This window comes from Mesocricetus auratus, unplaced genomic scaffold, assembly GCF_017639785.1.
Source record: "Mesocricetus auratus isolate SY011 unplaced genomic scaffold, BCM_Maur_2.0 Super-Scaffold_100018, whole genome shotgun sequence".
In the NCBI taxonomy this organism is placed as follows: domain Eukaryota; kingdom Metazoa; phylum Chordata; class Mammalia; order Rodentia; family Cricetidae; genus Mesocricetus; species Mesocricetus auratus.
Genome location: NW_024429199.1, coordinates 28,183,567 through 28,205,661, shown reverse-complemented (window position 1 = coordinate 28,205,661; position 22,095 = coordinate 28,183,567). Strand labels below are relative to the sequence as shown.

The following is a 22,095-nucleotide window of genomic DNA, read 5'->3' as shown; positions in this document are numbered from 1 at the left end:
GGAAGCTTTCTGTAAGTACTGACTTGGTTTCTGTGTGTCCTGTGGCACCTATATAGGGCTTACCATCAAGTTCTGAGGCAACCAGGATCAGTAGCCTTTATTTTTTTTTCGTGGGGGTGAGGGTTGGTCTCCAGGATACCTCTTACCACCAGTTACAGGAGAGATAATCAACACAAGGCACTGAGCTTTTTATTTGCTGACCTATGGCTTCCAGAATGAGAATAATCCCCTTGGTCGGGTTACTTCAATCTTCCATGTGGAAAATAGACATAGATACAGAGTGGATAAAAGTAGTAGAAACTACAGGACTTTTCAGATCTCCTTAGCATTAGTTAGCCTCCTTCCTGTGCCCTTTCCCGTCCCTCCCCTTCCCTTCCCCTCCCCATTACTCCTTTCTTGTTCCTGCCTCTGTGTTCTGCTGTCCCTTTCCCTTAAGACCCTGGCTTCCTTGGACTCTCTTCTGACTTATAACAGCCCTTGGCATCATCTCCTGAAGGTCAACATAACTGTGGTCTTTTAGGTCTTTCTTTTATCTGACATTGACTGGAATATTTTAAATGATTTGTTTTATAAATGGAATTAGCAAAGATATGTAATGATTCCCAGAGAGGCCTTAGGTTATCAGAAAAGGGAGTCAATTAGAACAACAATTATACCAAAAATGTGGCTTTCCTTTGTTAATTCTGCATCTTTTCCCCCCTCATAGTTTTTAGTGGTTTCACCTGCTACTCTAAATTTCCTTTGCCTATTTACATTTCCTCGGGAGCACATGCCCCTTAGTGGCAGAACTAAGAATTTTTTCCCCAATGTTAATGATTCAACATAACTCTTTTTTCCTTTCATTTCATGTGAACAAATAGTTACTGCTGTGATATGACTTACCCATTTATAGTTGTGTTGTTATTGTTTTGTTTTGGTTTTTTGAGACAGGGTTTCTCTATGTGACAGTGGTGGCTCTCCTGGAACTTGCATTGTAGACCAGGCTGCATTAGTAGTTCTTTTTTTTTTTTTTTTTTTTTTTTTGCAGTTCTGTAAACCCTTTCTTCAGACTTAATAACACAAATCTTAACTATATCTCACCTTCATGTGAATGTCTCATATCAGAAGATGGTTAAGCATAAAGGAATTTGTACTACTGAGGAAGATGTGACAAGATACTTGGTGCTTATCCTAAGATGATTTCACTGTAGTCTATTTCGTATTACTTATGATAAAAGTGTAGATGGTGTGCTGTTTCTTTAAACACAACTCTGAAGGATAAACAGTTATTTTCCTTTGGTACTTTGAGACAGGAGCTCATGTAGCCTAGACTGACCTAAAACTCACTGTACAGCTGAGGAGGATCATTCTTGTCCCCACCTTTCAAGTGCTGGGATTACAAGCTTGCATCACCCATACCCAGCTCTGGAAAAACAATTATAACAAAGTTATGCACAGCTTTTGACCTTATTTATAAAATCAATGCCTATTGTTTTTAAACATGAACATGAAACTTGAAGGAACTGGCTGTTACTTGAGATAGTAAAGAAGTATTTCAGATTATTAAAGGCAAGTTGGAATGCAATTTTCGAGGCCAGCCTGGACTACAGAGTGAGTTCCAGGACAGCCTCCAAAACAATACAGAGAAACCCTGCCTCGAAAAAACAAAACAAAAAAGAAACAAAACAAAACAAAAAGCAAGTTGGATAAAGAAGTTTTGCCATAAATCTTAGTGTTAATGCTGTATTCTCTTGTAGATCATGGAGCTTTGTGGTGCAACAAGACTTGGATATTTTGGAAGAAGTCAGTTCTACATTGCTTTGAAACTTGTAGCTGTTGCCCAGTCTGGTTTCCCATTAAGAGTGGAAAGTATAAACACAGGTAAATGTGAAATACATGAGTAATCAAAATGAAAGTAATTACAAATGGCGCTAAGTGTACTTTTGAGACTTTCTGATATTATAATGGCCCTTGTGACCTTGAAATGTCATGACCCAGTTGTCATTTGTTGGTATGTGAGAATATTAGAAACCATGTCTGTCTTTTATCTGTTATGCTGAAGAATATGCTTAACCTACCAATATATGTTGTGCCTCTTAAATTCTAATTTTATTGATTTTATGTGCATGAATGTTTGACCTGCATGTATGTCCATGAACCATGTGTATGCCTGGTGCTATGGAGGTCTGATGAGGGCACTGGATCCCCTAGAACTAGAGTTAAGGACAGTTGTAAATCACCATGTGGTGCTCAGAATCAAACCAGGGTCCTTTTCAAGAGCAATAAGTACTCTTAACTGCAAGCAGTCTTCCAGCCGCCTCCATCTTCCCGCCTCCTGTGTAATATAATTTGATGACAATGTTAAAATGACTGTGTTTTAGAGTTCATTAAAACTTGATTAGAAAGAATTGAGGTTGATAGTTTTATAAAGGTAAATGATATGTCCTCTATATATAGCTTCTTTATTTTATTCTTTTCTACTTTGGATTTTAGTGTGTGTGTAAGAGAGGTGATCTGGGGCCCTATCCATGCTAGTCAAGTGTTTTCTCAGTGGGCTATAACCCTAGTCCTCATTTTATTTTGAGACAGCATCTCACTAAGTTGCCCAAGCTGGCCTTGAATTTATTCTGTAGCTTCGACTGACCTTGAGTTTGCTACTCTTCTGTCTCAGTATCCCAAGTATCTGGAATTATAGGACTGAGCCACTGGACCAGCTTCTTGTCTTGTCTTATATTTGCTGGTGTTTTGTTCGGGAAAAGGTTCCATTCTAATCTAGATCATGCTCTGGTTAGAGTTGGCAAGATAGCTTACTGGCCAGTAAAGGTGTTGACAGCCTGTTTCAAGCCATTGAAAGGAAAGAATAGACTTCTACAAAGTGTCTTTGACCTCCGTGTTTGTATCATGGTGTTCATGAGCATGTACTCACATGAGTGCTCATAGCTCACACACACACACACACACACACACACACACACACACACACGCACGGACGAACACACACACACACACACAGAGTAGACATTTAACATAGCTCTTGTCACCTATCAAAGAAATTTTTGTTTTATGTCTTTCTAGGTAAGATCTTCCTCAAATGTTCCAAAAAGACAAAAAGATAATGATCTAAATTTAATAGTGATAGTAAATATCTAATTCATCTCTTATTTCATCTTTTCATGTGGGTGTCCTTTCTATTTTTAAGAAATACAGATTAAGCTCATATAATTGGAAAATCTAAAATTCAAAATGTCTTGCACACCAACATTATGCTCAAAAGGTTTATACCACCTCAGATTGTGGTTTTTATGAGATGCCAGCCCATAAAAAACCTGCAAATACTACAGAGTATCCGTCAACTCTGAAATGTGAGCACTTTTGTTCCCAAGTATTTCAGGTAAGAAATACTGAACATGTAACCGTTTTTTGTGGTTAACAGTAAAGGACCTTCCTCTTCCACGATTTGTGGCTTCAAAGAATGAACAAGAATCTCGCCATGCCACCTCATACTCTTCAGATTCTGAAAACCAGGGCTCTTACTCTGGTGTGATTCCCCCTCCTCCTGGCAGAGGGCAAGTTAAGAAGGGACCTGGAAGCCACGATGCCGTTCAGCCTCGTCCATCTACAGATCAGCAGGTAGTCACACGCATGTGCATGTCATCAGCTGTGTCCTGGGAGGTTACTTACAACACTGTTGGTGATGGATAATTAAAATGCCACCCCCAAATGAAAATGTTTAACGAACATTTTTCCCTAGGAGCCTGCATCTCCAGTAGTTTCACCCCAGCAGTCCCCACCAACTTCTCCACACACATGGAGGAAGCATAACCGCCATCCCAGTGGGGGAAGTAGTGAGAGACCTCTTGCAGGACCGGGGCCGTTCTGGTCACCTTTTGGTGACACACAATCAGGTATTTAGAGATCTTTTAAATTACTGTGTTTTTAATTTTGCAAATTAAAGGAAATTAGTAACATTCCTATAAGAATTATTCCCAAATCAATTTTCTTATAAATTAAATAAAAGCAGAATCAGTTATTAAGTTTATAGGTAGATCTATAGCTTTGGAAGTGGCAGTTATATGTGTGAGGCTTAGACAAAAGTTTATGGGTATCAGATAGTCTTGTGGTAAAATAAATATTTCCTACAATATTGGGTGTATATGACAAGATCGATACAAGATGTCTAAAAAGCTTTAAATGAAACATTTTTCATTGAACAGAAGGGGTTCCATTGCTTTTCAGTGATTTAGAGAAACGGGGAAACTATCACAATGTACACATTATAGTTCATTGTGATTGTTAAGTCAGACCTGGTAACTTCTTGTCTCTTCAAACTTGAGTCAGCGTGGTCATCGTTCTCCTTTTAGGCTCTTCTGCTGGGGATGCAGTGTGGTCTGGGCAGTCACCACCTCCACCTCAAGAAAACTGGGTCAGTTTTGCAGATACTCCACCAACCAGTACTCTTTTAACCATGCATCCTGCTTCTGTCCAGGTGTGACATTTTATTGGAATTGCATTTTTATTTGCTTCATTCTAAGAATCACTGCAGTCATTGTTTTTATATTTTGCAGATTTTACAAATGCAAGTTCACTCTTACTAAAAAAGAAATACAAATATTCAGAACTCTGCTTCGTGCTGTTTCTTCAAGTCTGTTACCCACAGGATGTTTCACTAAGTTTTGGCTGATTTTATTTTTGTTCCTAATTCCCTAGTGAAGCTTTAAAAGATTTCTACATCTGGGAATATATTTGCTTGGCTTTCTTAGCACATTTTTCATAACTTTCTGTTGCTTACATAAATGCTGTCATTCTACATGTTTATATACTCACTGTGCAAAACCATATCCAATAACCTGACTGTAACAATATGTGGTTTGCTGATGACTTCTTACCTTTTAAATATCCTCAAAAAATAAATTTTGCTTTCACGGAAAAGTACCTAGCAATCTTGGTCCATGTAAGCATTTAGATAGATACTGTACTGAGGAAAAAATGTTTCATTGCAGGACCAGACAACAGTACGAACTGTAGCTTCAGCTACAACTGCCAATGAAATTCGTAGGCAATCCAGTAGTTATGATGATCCCTGGAAAATAACAGATGAACAAAGACAGTATTATGTAAATCAGTTTAAAACCATTCAGCCTGATCTAAACGGATTTATTCCAGGTGAGTTGTTGAAAACAGAAGTTTTTCTAGATGGGTTAGGACAAAGTCTCAGTTTCATTATCTCACAGACATTATTTTGTTGATCATAGACTTTAATTATTGCTTACATTATTTGCATAAAAGGACTTTATAGTCTCTGGGAAACAAAACCTTGACATTTTTCACATTATAATGTTACCTTTTCCCCAATCTAAGACTGTTACCTTCTTCTATTCTTATATCTGTGTTCAGAATAACATTAAAACTGTTTTAATATTTCAGGATCTGCTGCTAAAGAATTTTTTACAAAATCAAAACTTCCTATTCTTGAACTTTCTCATATTTGGTAAGTGTGGTCTGTTGTTAGTTGGTTCATGTGGGTTGTTTCCAAAGAATTTCTAGCACCTTAAAACTAGGGCTAGACTCGACCACCTTCAGTACTGGTGGAGAACTTAAGTTGAGGACAGTGAGCCTCTCTCTAGGAAAGAAATAAACAAGACTAGTTAGAGAAGTTCTTGTGTACTAAAGCTAAAGTCACCTTGACTTCCTCCTGCTGCTAGTGTACTGCGTGAAGAAAAGCTGTTATAGTGCCTGTTGACCTCTCTTAGCTTCCAACAAGTTTATACCTAGCCAGACACATAAGAACAGTGCTTAGTTTTCATGGTAAACGTAGACTAAGACTCTCAAGATAGCGGTCACATAATTTAAATTAATCCTCGGAACACAAATTATAACCTCAAATTTGACCAGGTAAACATCCTTTCTATTTTGTATCATTCTTCACTAAGGTCAGGCATAGTGGTGTAGGCTTTGTAGTCACAGCTTTCAGAAGGCAGAGATGGGAGGATTCTGAGGTTAAGGTCAGCCTGAGCCATATAGTGAGACTTCATCTAAAAAAAATAGAGCATTATACCAATGGGTTCAGTGTAGGGACCAAAGACAGCAGGGCAGAGGCCGTATTTTTCTATTAAACTTTAACCAGTCTATTTCCTTAAAGTGTAAAATTAATGAACTTTGATAATAAATAATTTTAAATATTGAGCTATTACTAAAACACATTGGGAGTTAATGGTAATATTTTGGTGACTTTAACTTTAGAGACTAATTTTCCTATTTTACACTGAGAAAGCTTAGCATTCAGGGATGTTGACAGGACCATACCATGAACACTCAGGTATCAGTCACTTGACTGTGTGATGCATTCTGATATATTCACTTTCTTATATTTCTTTGTACATATGGGATTTATTTTATTTTATTTTTTTACTTTCTGGTGGGAGAAATTTTTTGTCTACTTTTTTTTTTTTTTTAATAAATGAGGGGCTCCAAGGTGTGGTGATAATGGGCTTATCTTCCAGGGAACTCTCAGACTTCGATAAAGATGGAGCATTGACACTGGATGAGTTCTGTGCTGCTTTTCATCTGGTAGTTGCTAGGAAGAATGGCTATGACTTACCAGAAAAACTCCCTGAAAGCCTGATGCCTAAGCTGATTGATTTGGAAGACTCAGCAGGTGAGACTGGCAGCCACAGAGAGCTGGTGTCTGCTTAGTCAGTGGTTCTCAACCTTCCTAATGCTGAATTCCTTACATAAATGTAGTTCTTCTTGTGGTGACCCCCAGCCATAAAATTTTCATTGCTAATTTCATAACTAATTTTGCTACTGTTGTGAATTACAGTGTAAATGTTTTTGGAGGCAGAGTTTTGTCAGAGGAGCCAGGACCCACAGGTTAAGATAGGAAATTAAGATAGATGTGAAAATGAAGTTTCATAGAGTTAATGTTTTAGTCAAGAGAACACATTTGGCTAAGCATTATGATACACAGCTTTAGTCTCAGCAAAAGCAGGCAGGCCTCTGATTTTGAGGCCAGCCTGTGCTACGTATCAAATTCCAGGCTGGCCAGAGCTTCATAGTGAGACCCTGGTTCAAGTGGATAGATGAATGAATGGATGGATGGATGGATGGAGTACACAGATTTGCCAGGCTAAAATGGATGGGCTAAATTTGGGTCATTAGGTATTCATTCAGCTTTAATAGAGGTCCAGAAGGCTGGGTGTGGTGTGTTGCTTGGGCTACAGGCTAGACTCTGTCTCAAGGTAAAATGAGAAAAGCAAATAGAAAAGCTTTCTTCTAACCAGTGGGTGGATCGGACTTGAAGAGAATTTCACAGTGATGCTTACTGTTGCAGTGTTTCTAACTGCATGGTATACTATCTAAAGGAAGTAATGTGTGCATCATGAACTTTTATAATAATAAACATATTGGGGGTATTTTTGAAGACTAGAAATCTAGAAATTTTGAATTTGATCATAGATAGTACTATTATATATAATGATATATATGTAATCATTAACAAATAACAGAAAAGGTAGATGCCTATTTGCTTGTATCTTTCTTTAAAGGGAAAGAAACTAACTGTTGAATATGCATATGATTTTCTTAAATTCTGCATGAATGAAAGGCAGTGGGCTGTCACATTCCCACTAAATCGAATTGTAAAGCTGTTCAAGGTCTTCCATACCCTTACTCAAGCTCTCAGGGATGGAGGTGAAAGATCATTCTTTAAAGAGGGAAATTAAAGCAGAATTTAGCTCTTAAGTAGTTTGTATCTCTAAGAACATTTGTTAACCTAGGAACTTATGTGGTCTGCCTTTTTTATCAGTTAAGCAGACAGTAAGAGTTACATAGATGCTGATGCAGATGTGGTCACTTTCCTCCAGGAAACTGTTTCCTTGGGCAGATTTGAACCCAGTCTTTTTTGATTCCATAAGAAGTTTTGGATTTGTTTTGTCTGTTTATGGTATTTTGATTGGGACTACATTGACTCTGTAGACTGCGTTTGGTGGGATGATCATCCTCATGCTATTAGCTCTAAAAACCTGTGAATATGAGAAGTCTTTCCCTTTTCTAATGTCTTCCAAATCACTTTCTTCAGAAAGGAAGTTTTTATTGTAGAGGTCTTTCCTCTCCTTGGTTAGCTTTATTCTAAGATATTTTATCATCTTTGATGCTATTGTAATTAGATATGTGTCCATTATCTTTTCCTTGGTGTTTGTTGCTGATATATAGAAAGACTATTTAGTTTTGTACCCTGCTATTTTTCTGAACAAATTTTTCAGGTGGAGCTTTTGGGATCTCTTTTATGTATATCATCTGCAGATGAGTATTGTTTGATGAGTTATTTTCCTATTTGTAACCCTTTAATTTCCTTTTCTTGCCTTATGGCTTCAGCTAGTGCTTCCAGAACTATATTGAAAAGGAGAGGGGATAGTGGACGATCCCTTCTTATTCCTTAGTTTAATAGGATTGCCCCAAGTTTTTCTCTATTTAAGATAATGTTGGCTGAGGAGTTCACATATGTAGTCCTTATTAGGTTGAGGTATGTCTCCTCTAGTCCTACTTCCTCTAGAACTTCTATCATGACAACAGGCTGGATTTTGTCAAAGGCCTTTTCTGCATCTATTGATGGTCATGTGATTTTTTGTCTAAGTTGTTAATAAGATTTCCTGTATTTATTGATGTATATATGTTTAACCAACCCTGATTTCCACAGTAAAGCCAGTTTGAATCAAGGTCGTCAGTCCAGAGACTTATTTTGGTTGGACAGTTGCAATCGTACATGCATGTTGGGATCCTTTGACATATCTGTGCCTCTCAAAGTATTTGACTAGAAACTTGTTCTTGGTTATGTGAGTGTCTAGTGGGTCAAAATTGAATATGTAAGTCAGTGTTCATATTTTTGAAATGACTGAGTTTCAGAGCAAGTGGATTTCAATTGTATGCTGACTCCACAACACTACTCATCTGAGAAACTCAGCAGCATTTGATTAAAATGCCAAGAGAGAAAAGGGCGACCCTTTGTGTTTCCTTCTCCATTGTTATTGCTGCATGCAGTGGAACTGAGTATGTTTCTGTGTTGTCCTCAGGCAGAGCATACCTGGACTATCTCTAACTAGGACTTCCTATGTGAATATTTTTTTAAAGTAAGGAAGAGAGGGCTGGAGAGATGGCTCAGCAGTTAAGAGCACTGGCTTGTTTTGCAGAGGACCGGGGTTCAATTCCTAGCACCTATATGGCAGCTCACAATTGTCTGTTAACTCCAGTGCCAGGGGATCTGACACTCTCACACCAATGCACGTAAAGTAAAGTAAGGAAGAGAAAGTATCAAGCATTTCATGAGTAGTTCATTAAAAGTTCATGTAAATTCAGACTTGAGATTGTACTGACCAAATTAAGCTTTGTTAATGATGTCTTTAGTATTCAAAAAATGTTACCATAATGGGTTACAGACCAAGAGATCAGTTTATACACAAATCCAATCATACTATATATCCCTAGTTGTTCCTTTAGATCAGACAGATAGCTTGACACTTCATGACATACAATGCTAGCTGACGGATTCTTTTCCATAGAGCATATTCCATAATATGGATGTGCCTTTCCAGTTTCCTATTGGTGAATTTTTGTATTTCTTTTCAGTTTGCCTTTAAAACAGCATTGTAGTGAACATGCTTAGACATTTATCTTTGTTTTGAAAATTCATTATTGAAGTCCCCCCGGTTGTTTGCGCCTACAACGACTCATACTGTGGGGGCAGAGCAGAACCTTCAGGAGGGAGGCAAGTTGGCAGGTTGACCCTCCTGCTGGAACACTGTCAGGTAAGGGGAACATTACACCCCTCCTCTGCAATGCTGGGGTCTTGAAGCCTGACTTTTGTGGACGGGCAGGGTGCTCTGCACTCAGTATTTACAGGGACCAGAGTGGAAGGATGTGCTTTGGGTTTCCAGAGCTTCTTGGACGCCCGATGGTTTTCAGAGTCCGAGTAGTCTGCCCTCTTCTTCCTGCCAGCTGTTGTTCTGTGGGTAAAGCGGGAAAGAAGCAAGGTGACACTAGTGCCAGTTTATCCCAGCAATGGTGTTTAGTTTCTTAGGACAACAACTGTCCAACTTATTTATCTTAAGACCTTTGAATATTCTCAAAAACTGTATCTCTAAGAGCCTTTATGTATGTGAATAAAATAATTATTTACTAATGATAATAATTTATCTTTCCTTTATCCCTTCCCCAGTACCATGTTTTAAAAATATCACCAACTCTTTACATGTTAGCATAAATATTTTTCTGAAAATATTCTCCAAAATATGACATCTATGAAAAAGGCGCCCTTGTTTTCCCTTTTGTAAATGTCTGTAATAACTGACAGCGGGCGTCATCCAGCTTCTCGGATTGCTTTCTTCATTCAGTCTATTGGACTGAATTGTTTATTCAAGGAAATTAGGAGTCCAAAAGGCTAAGCTTCACAAACCAAGTTCAGTGTGCTACCTGACTCGGAATAAATAGTTCACAAACCAAGAATGCTGCTCTCTGTGTGTTGTTGCTGTTTCGGATCCAGCCTGGTGCTTTGCACATGCTAGCAAATACTCTGTCACCGAGGACAGAACAGTGTTTGTTTGTTTTGGATTTGTTTGGTTTTTAACGGCAGAGTCTTAGATATCCCAAGCTGGGCTTTCACTAGCTGTATAGTAAACTTCTGATTTTCCCACCTCCATCTCTTGGCCACTAAGATTGTGGGTATTGTGCTACCATGCACAGTTGGTTTATGCAGTGCTGAGATAGGAGCCCAGAGCTCCTAGCAAAGACTGTCAACTGTTATGCCGCATGTAATTGCTTAAAAGTTAGTTGCAGTATGGAAGCTGAAATTTTATATATATATATATATATATATATATATATATATACATATATATGTATATATTGTTTTACATCATAGCATTACAGACCATTTGTCTGTCTTGTATTTGAGTAAACCTTTTGTGTATACATGATTTTGTATACAATATAATTGTTACTTCATTGAGTCTGACAGATGTTTCCGATGTTGGGGTTTTCACTTTGTCAGAAAATATATTTGTTAATATCACAGCCTTCTTAGAGAAGTTGATGAGTACTACAGAGTCTTGAATCTTATGGACCCATATGCATAGTTCTCAGAATTGTAATGTTTCCTTGAAAGCTTAGTTTGAAAAATATATCTGCTTAATCAGGCCTAAAGAATTATGATTTGTCAGCAGTTCATTTCAAAAAAGACAGTATTCTATGAAAATGTCATCATTTCGCTGTCAACTGCATCCCATGGGGCTTTGTTGACTCAGTCAGTGCACTTTGATAGATGCAATAGATATATTACCATTTTGCCATAGGAAGTATTAATAGAGTGTGGTTTTAGCTCTAAAATTCTATAAAATTAATCTATACTTCTTCATTTCAGGAAGACTTTTTACTCATTTGCCACTTATTAATGTTCACTTACATGAGCGGGAGTAAAGAACACAGTAACTTAATAACCACACTTAGTGCTTCCTGTCTTGCGTTGTACTGATGAGAAGGCATCTTTCCCTTCTGTTGCTTTTGCTCTGTTGGGGCCACTGTCAACACAGTGAAAATTAGTGTTGTCGCACAAATAATTCTGAAACTTAGACCCCTGAAGCATTCTTGGAGTTGTCCAAGAAGGAACCTGTGACCCATATATAGTTTTCTAGGAAAATAAGTGCTAAAATAATTATTTTGGTAATTACTTTCTTGTTTACCACTTTAAGAGGCTAGACTGTAGCTTTGTACTGGATCAGACGAGTTCTCAAACTCATTCACAGGTAGATGAGAGTGGGGTACAGATGGGCCTGAATTTATGGGAACATGACATCCCAAGAAGAGAGACCTAGAAAGTCCTGCCTGAGATTGCACTAAGGTGATGTTGAGTTGATAGAGTCTGGCTTGTTTAGAAATTGGTTTGTTTAGCAATTAACCTTCCTGTAGTCAGTACCGTTTTTTAATTGATTTTCTTCCCTTTTATTACGAGGTCATTTTTTTGATTTTAAGTTTTTGAGAGTATCAGGCATGTATATTATTAATCGACTCCACCCTGATTTCCTCCCCTCCAGTTCCTACCCCTACTACTCCCTCCCATTCCCAGGCCTTCTCTTTGTAGATCCACTGCATCCACTTAGTGCTGCTTGTGTGTGTGTGAGTGTAGGGTCATCTGCTGGCCACCTCTCAGGGGCTGCATTCCTGAAGACAGTCGGCCCTTCTTTCCCAGCAGCCATCAGCTGCCAGTAGCTTCTAGGGAGAATCTCCTGAAGGCACTTCATAATTGTTCAGCTGAACCTTGCTTTTGGTTACTGTCAAATATACGGTCAGCACCTTCTCCCCTCGGCTACCTTTTCTTTATTGTCATGAGGTGGGGTGGAGGGATCCATCATGTGTGTTCCCACAGAAACCCTAAACTGTCTGACTAGGCATTGCCTGCTGCTGCTTAACAGTTTCCATGCTAGTCCCCTAGGAGTTGGCATCAGACATCTTTACATATATATCAGTGTCTGATGCTTTCCCACTTCTGCTGGTTCTCTACTGCCCTGACACTGCTCTCATGAGACTCTAGGACTGAGAAAGTAGAATCAGCACGTGTTCTTTAAATGTAAAGTCATGGTGTGCTGGGCTGTAAACTAGAGCCGGAGTGTGGTGGGTTATAGAGAGAATCTCAGGGTCAGTGAATGGGACATGGGAGAGCCCCTAACAGAACAGAAGAAGGGGAACTTTGAACTGTTACAACCATCAGTGGTGAGCTGTGATTCAGAGAAAATGGAAGCAGACAGCACAAAAAGCACTTCAACAATTACTTGTTTGCATCTTTGTATTAGATATATACATTAGCTACAACACAGTCTACGTTGGGCACAGAGACTGAAAGGCTTCTGACTCGAGTGGAAAGTTGAAAACTGTACCTTGCTAGGTTTTATTATATAGCTGTCTATATAGAAATGCAGATGCCAACATTTGTTAGCACATGTCTTTCATTTTGATGGAAAAACTCAAGAGCGGTTTTCTTCAATTCTCCCATGGTCAAAAGAACAGATGGTAGAATCATATTTCATTATGTAGTCCCTGTTGATAGGGGTTATAGTCAGAGCTCTGTAAAACTTGGAAAAATGAAATTTAGTTATCATTGAAATTCCTTCTGTTTTAAGTATAATTTTAGAGATACTTTAAGACTTAAATGAAATTCAAAGTAGAATATGATATCTCAGGATGCTTAAAGACCATTTTGAGATCTCAGCATAGATTTTTAGCTGTCTGACTTCAATCTAGAAACACCAGTGCACATAATGAAGTGAGAAAAGCTTATGTTTTGCTGGCCCAGCTGTAGCTCAGTTACCATGTATGTGGCATGCACATAGTCCTGGGTTTAAAACCTCCAACCCCCCCCAAAAAAAACCCTAAAATAAATACAAGGCTGTACGTTTCATCTGGACTTGCTGACTTCAGTTTTTTTCTCATTGATAGGTACTCCTTTTGGGGTGTAGTTTTATGGTTAATAGGAAGGTTTGTAAAGAAAGTGTTCATGCGTCTGTTTGCTAGAAAGCATTTGTATGGGGAAACTGACTTGAAGTGTATTTGCTATGGGCCATCACAAGCCTGGGCTGCAGACACACAGGGTGATGCCACACTGGAGATTAGCATTCCCAAGCTCACCAGAACAGAGCAGGGAAGCTTTCTGTCTCCTACTGAGGAGCACCCCACCGTGCACTGTGGGAGACTGACAGGAATCCATCCCTGCTGTCAGAACAGCCCACAGCCTTCCTGCATTGTTATCTGTCTAACATTCTTTCTGTTTTTCTAACCTGACTTTCTTTTCATGAAAAGCTAAGGAGCCATGATATCACATAGATTATAAATGCTGTAAGTATTGTCCGTTAAAGTATCTACTTTGAGAATGGAAACAGAGTATAACATAAAATTATCTGTTAGCTACTCATAAATAAGTCATCCAAACTAAAGTATGTTGCTGATGAGAACTTTCTGTGTCTAAATTGCAGATGTGGGGGACCAGCCGGGTGAGGTAGGTTATTCAGGCTCTCCTGCAGAAGCACCTCCAAGCAAGTCACCATCAATGCCATCACTAAACCAGACGTGGCCTGAGCTGAATCAGAGCAGTGAGGTTAGTAAAGCTTCCCTTTCTCTGCTTAAAATGATGTTTCAAACAGGATCAATTTGGTACAGGGTTCCTCCAGTACACACACACACAACACAGAATTCCTCCAGTACACACCCAGCACAGAATTCTTCCAGTACACACAACGCCTAGGATTCCTCCAGTACACACTCAGCACAAGATTGCTCCAGTACACATACAACCCAGGATTCTTCCAGTACACACCCAGAGCATGGGATTCCTCCAGTGTACACCCAGCACAGGATTCCTCCAGTACACACACACAGTGTACACACAGCATTCTTCTAGTGTGCACACACACAGCGTAGGATTTCTCTTTCTCTAGTACAGACAGACAGACACACACACACACACACACACACACACACACACACAGAGGATTCCTCCAGTATGCACACAGTTGAGAGGACCTAAGAAAGACAATGACAGAAATACTAGTAGTCATGTGGGTTGTGAGGTCTGTGTACACTATCATATGGTTTACACCACCATCAATCCCCGCTAAAGCCCTATGAATTAGGTAGGGCAAATGCATAAATTGAAAGTCAAAGAGGAGTGACTTAACCAGGTCTCATGTCCAGGAAGATTCAAGAGCAAGATTTGGATACAAGTCCTTTGCTCTTTGATCAGCTGCCATCCATGTCCATGAGTCTTTAGTTGTATAAGTAGGATGTGTGAGGATACATTTGCAATGTTGACACTGAAGTGATGCAAGAGACAAGTCACTAGTGTAGCTTTCTGCATGGAAAAAGTATTTTCTGCAACCCAAACTATTATAATTAGTTTTATTTAAATATAAAGTGGCGACCAGGCATAGTGGCACACATCTTTAATCCCAGCAGGAGGATCTGTGTGAGTTCCAGGCCAGCCTGGTCTACATAGTAAGTTCCAGGACAGCGAGAACCATGTAGAGAGACCTTTTCAAAAGAAAATAATAGTAATTATAACGCAAGTGAAGTTATTTTACCATATTAACTATGACCAATGGTATAAACAGAATAGGGAGGGGCAATGCGCTGCTTCCCAACTACTTGGACTTAGGCAGTGCCAAACAGTAAGAGAGCAAGCCCTCTTAGCATAAGTGAAAGGTCCTGAACACCCCATTCTCATATGCTGGAGGTCCTTCTGTAGAACTCCTGTGCTCTGGCAAACTCTGTTATTAACCTTTTAAGTGCCTCTCTTTGTTTTAAGTTTCATACCTATAAAAGGTAATTTGTTGACTTCTAGGGGAAAGTAAGCTTTTAGGCTTTCCTGAGTTTTAAAGCCAGACAAATATTTTGTTAAAGTCGTGCTAGTTGATTTGGGGCTGCCAGGAAATAGAGACTAGCAGTTCTGTATGACTTGCTGCTGCTGGTCCTCCTCTCTTGCACCACCACCTTTTGTGGATGTAAACATCAGCTACATGCTTGTGGTGGAGGTGGGCGGGGTGGGGGGTGGGGGGTGCCTGGGCAAGCCTTGAAGAATTTTCTGGTAGAAATGGCTTACAGAGATAGGGTTAGAGTCACAAAGCTGCACTTACATTTTTTGTCATTTTTTTAAAAAGCAATTATTAAGTTGACAGAGTGCCGTTAGCCCATTGTTGAGTTTGTACATAAGAGCAACTCTTCCCAAGCATCAGGTTCCAGAGTTCATTCTAAAAGAAATCTGATGTGATCTTGAGAGATGGGGATAAAGATACTTTTTAGTTTTGATTCCAGATACATGTGTTACCCTCTTAAAAAGTTCTACCAGTTTTATTTTATAGTACTTAGTAATAAGATCATAAATGACTTAATTTTACTCTGCATAAAAGATCAAAAAGTTAGTAAGACAATGATTTTAAAATGTTTTGATAATGGCTTTTAAAATATCTAGTTGGAATATAAATTTAGGCTCTATTTTATCTCCCACAAACTCTTAACATTATTTCAGTGTTTATTCGGCATTGATGGATATAATTAATGTGCTGTAGGAGAAAACACTAAAGTACTTTTGATATGCCAGGCTATTTAAAAGGTTCTTCACCTAATTTAACTTGTTAGTTCCTCACCACACTCCTAGGAGATGGGTATTCCTAACTTCATATTAAAGATGGTGACAGTGAAACACAGAGAGGCTATGTAACTCAGCCAGGTGTGCACAGCCCAGCTAGTACGGTGACAGTAGTCAGGTCAGAGCAGCAGACTGTTGCTGCTCAGGGATGTACTTGTCATAAAGATGAGACCCACTGCCTTCCAGGGAGCTTAGTTCTGCATGTAAGATGTTTTCTATAAAGCAGACAGTTCAGTTCCTTCTAAATCCTTGGAACAATAATTATTGAAGACATTAATTATATTATTCAGTTTGGTAAATCAGTTCCTGATGTGAAAGCCCATGATAAAAAATGTGCTGTTAGCTTTACTAATGACTTTAAACCATCATTTTTCATGTTAAAATAACCTGTAGGAAAAGTTGTTAAATGCTTCTATTTAGCCATTTTTGTAGGTACTTTTCAGCAATATTCTCATTTGCTAAAACCTAATTTCAAAAGTCTACTCAAATTGAATATCACTATTTTAAGTAGAAAGTTGAACTTTGAAGCATAAAAGTATATACTCTTACAAACTGAATCACATCAAGGATTTTGGTTAGTGAGGTAGTTGTGTCTGTGTGTAAGCAGTCATGTGTATACATTGTATATGTGTAAGTAGATGTCTTCCTCTTCAGAGGACTACTTGTCATTTTAAGATCAGATTCAAATGATAGTCTTAATGCAATCTTGATGTAAAAATTCTGTGCTGTTATTAAGATCGCAAATGGAATTTACTGTAATTAATGTTGACTTATCATTCCACCTATTTGAAGAGGTATGATATTTCTTTGTGTACCTCTTTTAGAAAAGTAGTTTTTCCCGTGCATCTCCTGTATATAACATACTCAGATGCTTGATTTGCTCTCATGGCCGCATTCTGGTTTTCCTAGCATGGGGAGGGTGCCTGATTGGCAGCTCTGTCTTGTGATCTGGCATGGCCCTGTTTGTAGTACTGATCGCAGAGGTTGACTTGCTACAAATTGGCAAATTAGCTCAAACGTTATTAATCCCAGAATTCCTTGCACTTTATTTCAGTGATATTTTATTAAATATCTATGCATATGTATAAAATCTGTGCACGTACATAATGGAATCATTTTCCAGGGGCCGCACTGAAAGTCGCGGTGAAGGCTCTATCTTCTCTGACTTCAGCTCCTGGGCCTCTTTACATTAGTGATTTAACTGCACCTTGAACAGGATTTGAAGTTAAATTTTGTTCTAGTCAACACAGCCCCTGTGCATTTCTACTTGGTTGCCATTTTCATCACTTATACTATGTTTTCGACATGGTGTTTTGAGTGTCAATTCTGTAAAATTTTTAATCTCATCTATAGAGATTGCATTAAATTTTTATTGTACATTTGACTATAAAGGTACTCACCTTGCATTAATAAGATGGCCCAGCATAGATACGTATGCAGTCCTGATGGGAATTAGAAACTACAGAAGTTTATTAATCTGGGAACGCAGCTTGCAGTGCAGCCTCTGAATGACTTGCTGAGTCTTCTCCAGTGATCTCTGCGCATCTCCCCGTGCTGACTTATCTCTCCTCTGTCTGTTCAGCAGTGGGAGACATTTAGTGAACGCTCTTCAAGCTCACAAACTCTGACCCAATTTGATTCTAACATTGCACCAGCTGATCCTGTAAGTCAATCACTTAGCTTGCTTGTTTAAAATTAATTTCATTAACCCAATTTCCATCATTATGGTTTTTAGCTAATATGCATGATTCAGTGTAGGCCTTTTGATTTTTGTGGGCTCAGTAGTAGAAAAACATTTTTGCCATTCTTTGTGTTTTGTAGTTGTTTTGGTGAGAGAAAACTGTACGTTTAAAATCTGGTACATGTGTCTGTAAGGAGTATTTTGTGACAGTTGATTTGGTTAGCTATGTTACCATCTGCTAAGTGTATGTTTTATTAAACATATACTGCTTGTTCAGTGTAGTGACCTTACGTTAATATTTTATGTGTATGCTTATATATCATGTAACATGTACTCTATATGTAAATATACAGTGTCTTTTTTTAATATTCCCAATAGCACACCTTTTATTTAATTGGTGTGCTGAGTCCTGGTAAAGAGAATTGAGTTCAGCACAGCAAAAGCAGTCCTGTGCCACAGAGCCTCTGTCTTGTCTTCCATTATTTTCTGTGTCACTTTTTAAAAAATGCTACAAAGTTCTTATCCTGTAAAAACAAATTCTGTCCCTGTAGAGTTATATCCCACCTGTCCCTCAAATGCTTGAAATCTTCTAAACTATAGCTAGAAATCATTCTTCTCACTGTTCACCCCTTTATGTGGTCTTTCTCTCATTTCTTTTTAAGAGGCTACTTGCTAATAAGCATACTATAGAAAAAGAAAAAGCAAGGTCAGGTGGTGGTGGCGTACACATTTAATCCCAACACTCAGGAGGCAGAGGCAGGCAAATCTCTGTGGGTTTGAGGCCAGCCTGATCTACAGTGCAAGTTCCAAGACAGGTTCCAAAGCGACAGAGAAATCCTGTCTCAAAAAAGAAAAAGAAAAAGGAACTAGGAAGGAAAGAAAGTATAAAGGTAGATTTTCTTTTCTTAAATGAGCAGCAGAGAAAGTGACACATGGCATTCTTGTCTGTGCCCACTCCACCCAGAACTGAGGTTTGAACCGAGAGCCTGGTTCATGCCAAAACTGTAAACACTGCACTCTGTCCAGAGCACAGGCGCCTTCTTTTTAGATGCTTCTGATCAAAGACAGCCAGTGCTTATTAATCTTAAAGGGTCTCGGTGTTTAATGTGGTTTGGGGGAAAGTAGCATTTAAGAAAATACTGCTGCAGCAGTGAATTAATGAAACTTCAATGTATAGTTCAGTTTTATAGAAGGTGCTTTTATAGCTACTGAACTCAGCTCAAACATAATGTATGGATGTTTTTAAAATATCAAGGCTATAATTTATTGTTTCCAAAGCCAGTTAATATGTGGATTACTCATGTGTTTGCTTCTTTTTTCTACAATGTTTAAACCTCTTGTCTTTGTTTTTAATCTCAGAAAAATTCCTGAGACACAGAAAACATTGAAATTTTTGCTACTTGTTAGCAGTCACAGTTCTGATCTCTTGGGATGTGACAAGCTCTAGAACAAGAGATTACCTTTAAGTTTCTTTTAGCTTTAAGCTTTTTTTAATTTCTCGTCTTCTAATTATTGCATAGTTTAACTAATGGAAATACTTTATGAATTAGCAATAAAAAAACTTGATTTGTTTTCTAACACCTAGAAGGCAGAGAAGTAATTACTGATAGTATTAACATTTCTAGACCAGACTTGGGGGGTTTTGCTTATTTATTTGTTTGCTTTTGGTCTTGTTTTGAGACAGTTTTGCGTATCCCAAGCTAATCTTGAACTCTACTCCAGGCTAGCAGGAAATATAGAAAAAACATTTGATGTTCTTCTCGTATCTTAGAAATAAAGTCCAGATTTATGTGTGCCAACTCTGGTGTTACAAACTCTATAATTCAGCAGAGTATGTAATTCTAGCACTTGGGAGGTTGAGACCAATCCTAGGCTACATAGAGAGAATCTGTCTAAAAAAAAAAAAAATCAGGAAAAAAACCCAAACTTCTTACATAGTTCAGTACTTTCCATCACTGTCTGTAAAACACAAGACTTTGAGAAAATAAGACATGGGTCATTGAGATTTTAAACTTGTATTTAGACTTCTGAAATTGGCCAAATACGGGTGATACTATTAAATACTTAGGATCAAATACCTATAGTGTTTCTGTGGTAGTAAATTTAAATCTTTGTTCTCCAGCCTCTTCCCATCCTTACTTTAGGTTCTGAGTTAGGAAAACACCTACTTTCAGTTAATTGTGTCTTCTCATATTAGTGCCTTACACATCATTTAATGGCTGAATGCTGCCTGTCCATGGACTACAGCCTTAGCCACACTCTCAAGTGACCCTCTGGGAGATTTGTATAAACGAGGGTTGCAGTTAGTGAATCAGGGCATATTCAGCAGAATCACCATAGGGGTGAAGGGAGCAGCAAAAACAATAGTCAGTTGCTGAGTAAAGGTCTGTGAAAGCTCAGCCAGGTTTACTGGCACTTGACACCTGTTACACAGTGTCACCCTGTACCCTCCGTAGCTGTTTCACAGTTCTAGTGAAACTGAAGTTCTGATGCACTCATTTCCATAAACTTGTTCTCTTTTCTTGAATGATTTGTTGGGTAATTAGTAGCTTCCAGTAGAATGTGTGCTAGGGTGAGTGTGATCAACACACGAAGGACATTCTAGACTGAGGACGAGTGTAACGCACTAGTCTTTGTCCTGATTTATGCCTGGTCCTGAGTGCATGGAGCTGAGCAGCTCAGCATATTAAAAGGGCTAGGTAGGTCACCTGTTAGTCCAGCCAAGTCAGCTGATTTGGTAGCACCCCTTCTGTGATACTCTACAGAAATAAAAGATGCCAGAAGCAAGATTTCAATCTTAGGCAAAGCAGTTCAATTATTGTTAGCTAATGATCAGGATAATGCTAATTGTGATCATTATGATGACATATAGCTGGGCAGAGCTATAGGCAGAGAAAGGATTGGCTAGCTCAACCCAGGGTGTTCAGGGAAGTTTTGGACAAAAGAAGATATGGTATTTGTATGATGAATCTTCTTTGTTTTTAAGCTCAAGAACCCTTTTATTAGCGTTTAAGAGGAAAACAACAGGACAAAGCAAGCTGTAACTCGGTGGTCCTCAACCTTCCTTTAATACATCTCTTCAGCTGGGCCGTGGTGGCTCAGCCTTTAATCCCAGCACTCGGGAGGCAGAGGCAGGTGGATCTCTGTGAGTTCGAGCGGGGCTGGACCGACAGCCTCCAAAACAATACAGAGAAAAACCCTGTCTCGTAAAACAAAAACAAAAAAAATAAAAATAAAAGGGATACATCTCTTCATGTTCTGATGACCCCAACCATAAAATTATTTTCATTGCTGCTCATAGCTGTAATTTTGCTAGTTATAAATCATAATGAAAGTATTTGCTATGCAGGATATCTGATATATGACCCCTGTGAATGGGTTATTCAATCCCCAAATGGGTCACAACCCACAGGTTGAGAAACATTACTGTGATTCTTGGCAGCTGTCAGGAAGAGGGAGATAGAGATGAGGAAGAGGAAAGCCTCATTCTTAAGTTAGAATCTAGAAAGCAGGCAGGTTCAGTGGAGACTGGCAGGCAACTGCATGGCAGGAGGGGAGCAGATTTCATAGAATTTTCCACTCAGTGTCAGGGATGCCCAGGCTCTGGCCAGTAGCTGAAAGAAAAAGAGAAAGACAGAAGTTAAGAAAAGTGGACAGGCTGCATGCTAGAGGTCCTGTAATTGATTCCCTGTGTCCTAATTGAGAGTGGGTGTTGGTAAAGTAGACAAAGGCCTTTGGAGTAGAGAGAAGGTCTGCATAGTGATAGCATATGGTACACATATGTGTTGGGGAGGCCTGGGGTTAAAGAATGGAGTTGAATCCAAATGGAAACTTCTCAGTGGCCAGGCTGAGGAGCTCAGCCTCAATTGGTTGTCAACTGGGAGCTAGCACCAAGAGCCAGGATGAGGTAGGCAAAGAAGGACAACTGGGCCAGAAGGCTCCGCCAACAACGCGAAGAAGTGATGGTCACAGAGCCGATGCGCTCGTAGCCCTAGAGTGGAAAGTTGGTTGGGTTAGGTAGGAGGGAGTAACAGGATGCTGGGCATGTAGAAAATAAGGAGAGGTGAGCTTAATTATGACAGTATAAAAAGTTCTGAATTCTATTAAGTAGGCACCCAGGTCTGTGATACAGATGTGCAATTGGAAGTGGTTCTTCGGTGGTTTTGAGTAGGTAGAAGAAAGTGGGCAGAGCCTGCCTGCTCCCAGTGTTTTAGTGGTGGTATAATGGGTTTTTGTGGGGTTTGTCTTTTTTGGT

General features: G+C 39.0%; 1 protein-coding gene across 6 annotated transcripts in view; it reads left to right on the top strand.

Annotated features, from left to right (window-relative positions):
* Positions 1–22,095, top strand: part of Reps1 (RALBP1 associated Eps domain containing 1) — a 64,300-nt gene that overhangs the window by 28,988 nt on the left and 13,217 nt on the right. For 2 of the 6 annotated variants that reach the window (XM_005065846.4, XM_005065845.4), the window contains exons 2-10: positions 1,737–1,860; positions 3,413–3,609; positions 3,731–3,884; positions 4,341–4,465; positions 4,980–5,142; positions 5,404–5,467; positions 6,480–6,634; positions 13,992–14,113; positions 17,742–17,822. In XM_005065846.4, the coding sequence (XP_005065903.1) occupies positions 1,737–1,860; positions 3,413–3,609; positions 3,731–3,884; positions 4,341–4,465; positions 4,980–5,142; positions 5,404–5,467; positions 6,480–6,634; positions 13,992–14,113; positions 17,742–17,822 (1,185 nt within the window). The remainder of the gene's footprint in view (positions 1–1,736; positions 1,861–3,412; positions 3,610–3,730; positions 3,885–4,340; positions 4,466–4,979; positions 5,143–5,403; positions 5,468–6,479; positions 6,635–13,991; positions 14,114–17,741; positions 17,823–22,095) is intronic. The other 4 variants (XM_005065848.4, XM_005065847.4, XM_013110227.3 and 1 more) reach the window with 3 other exon arrangements.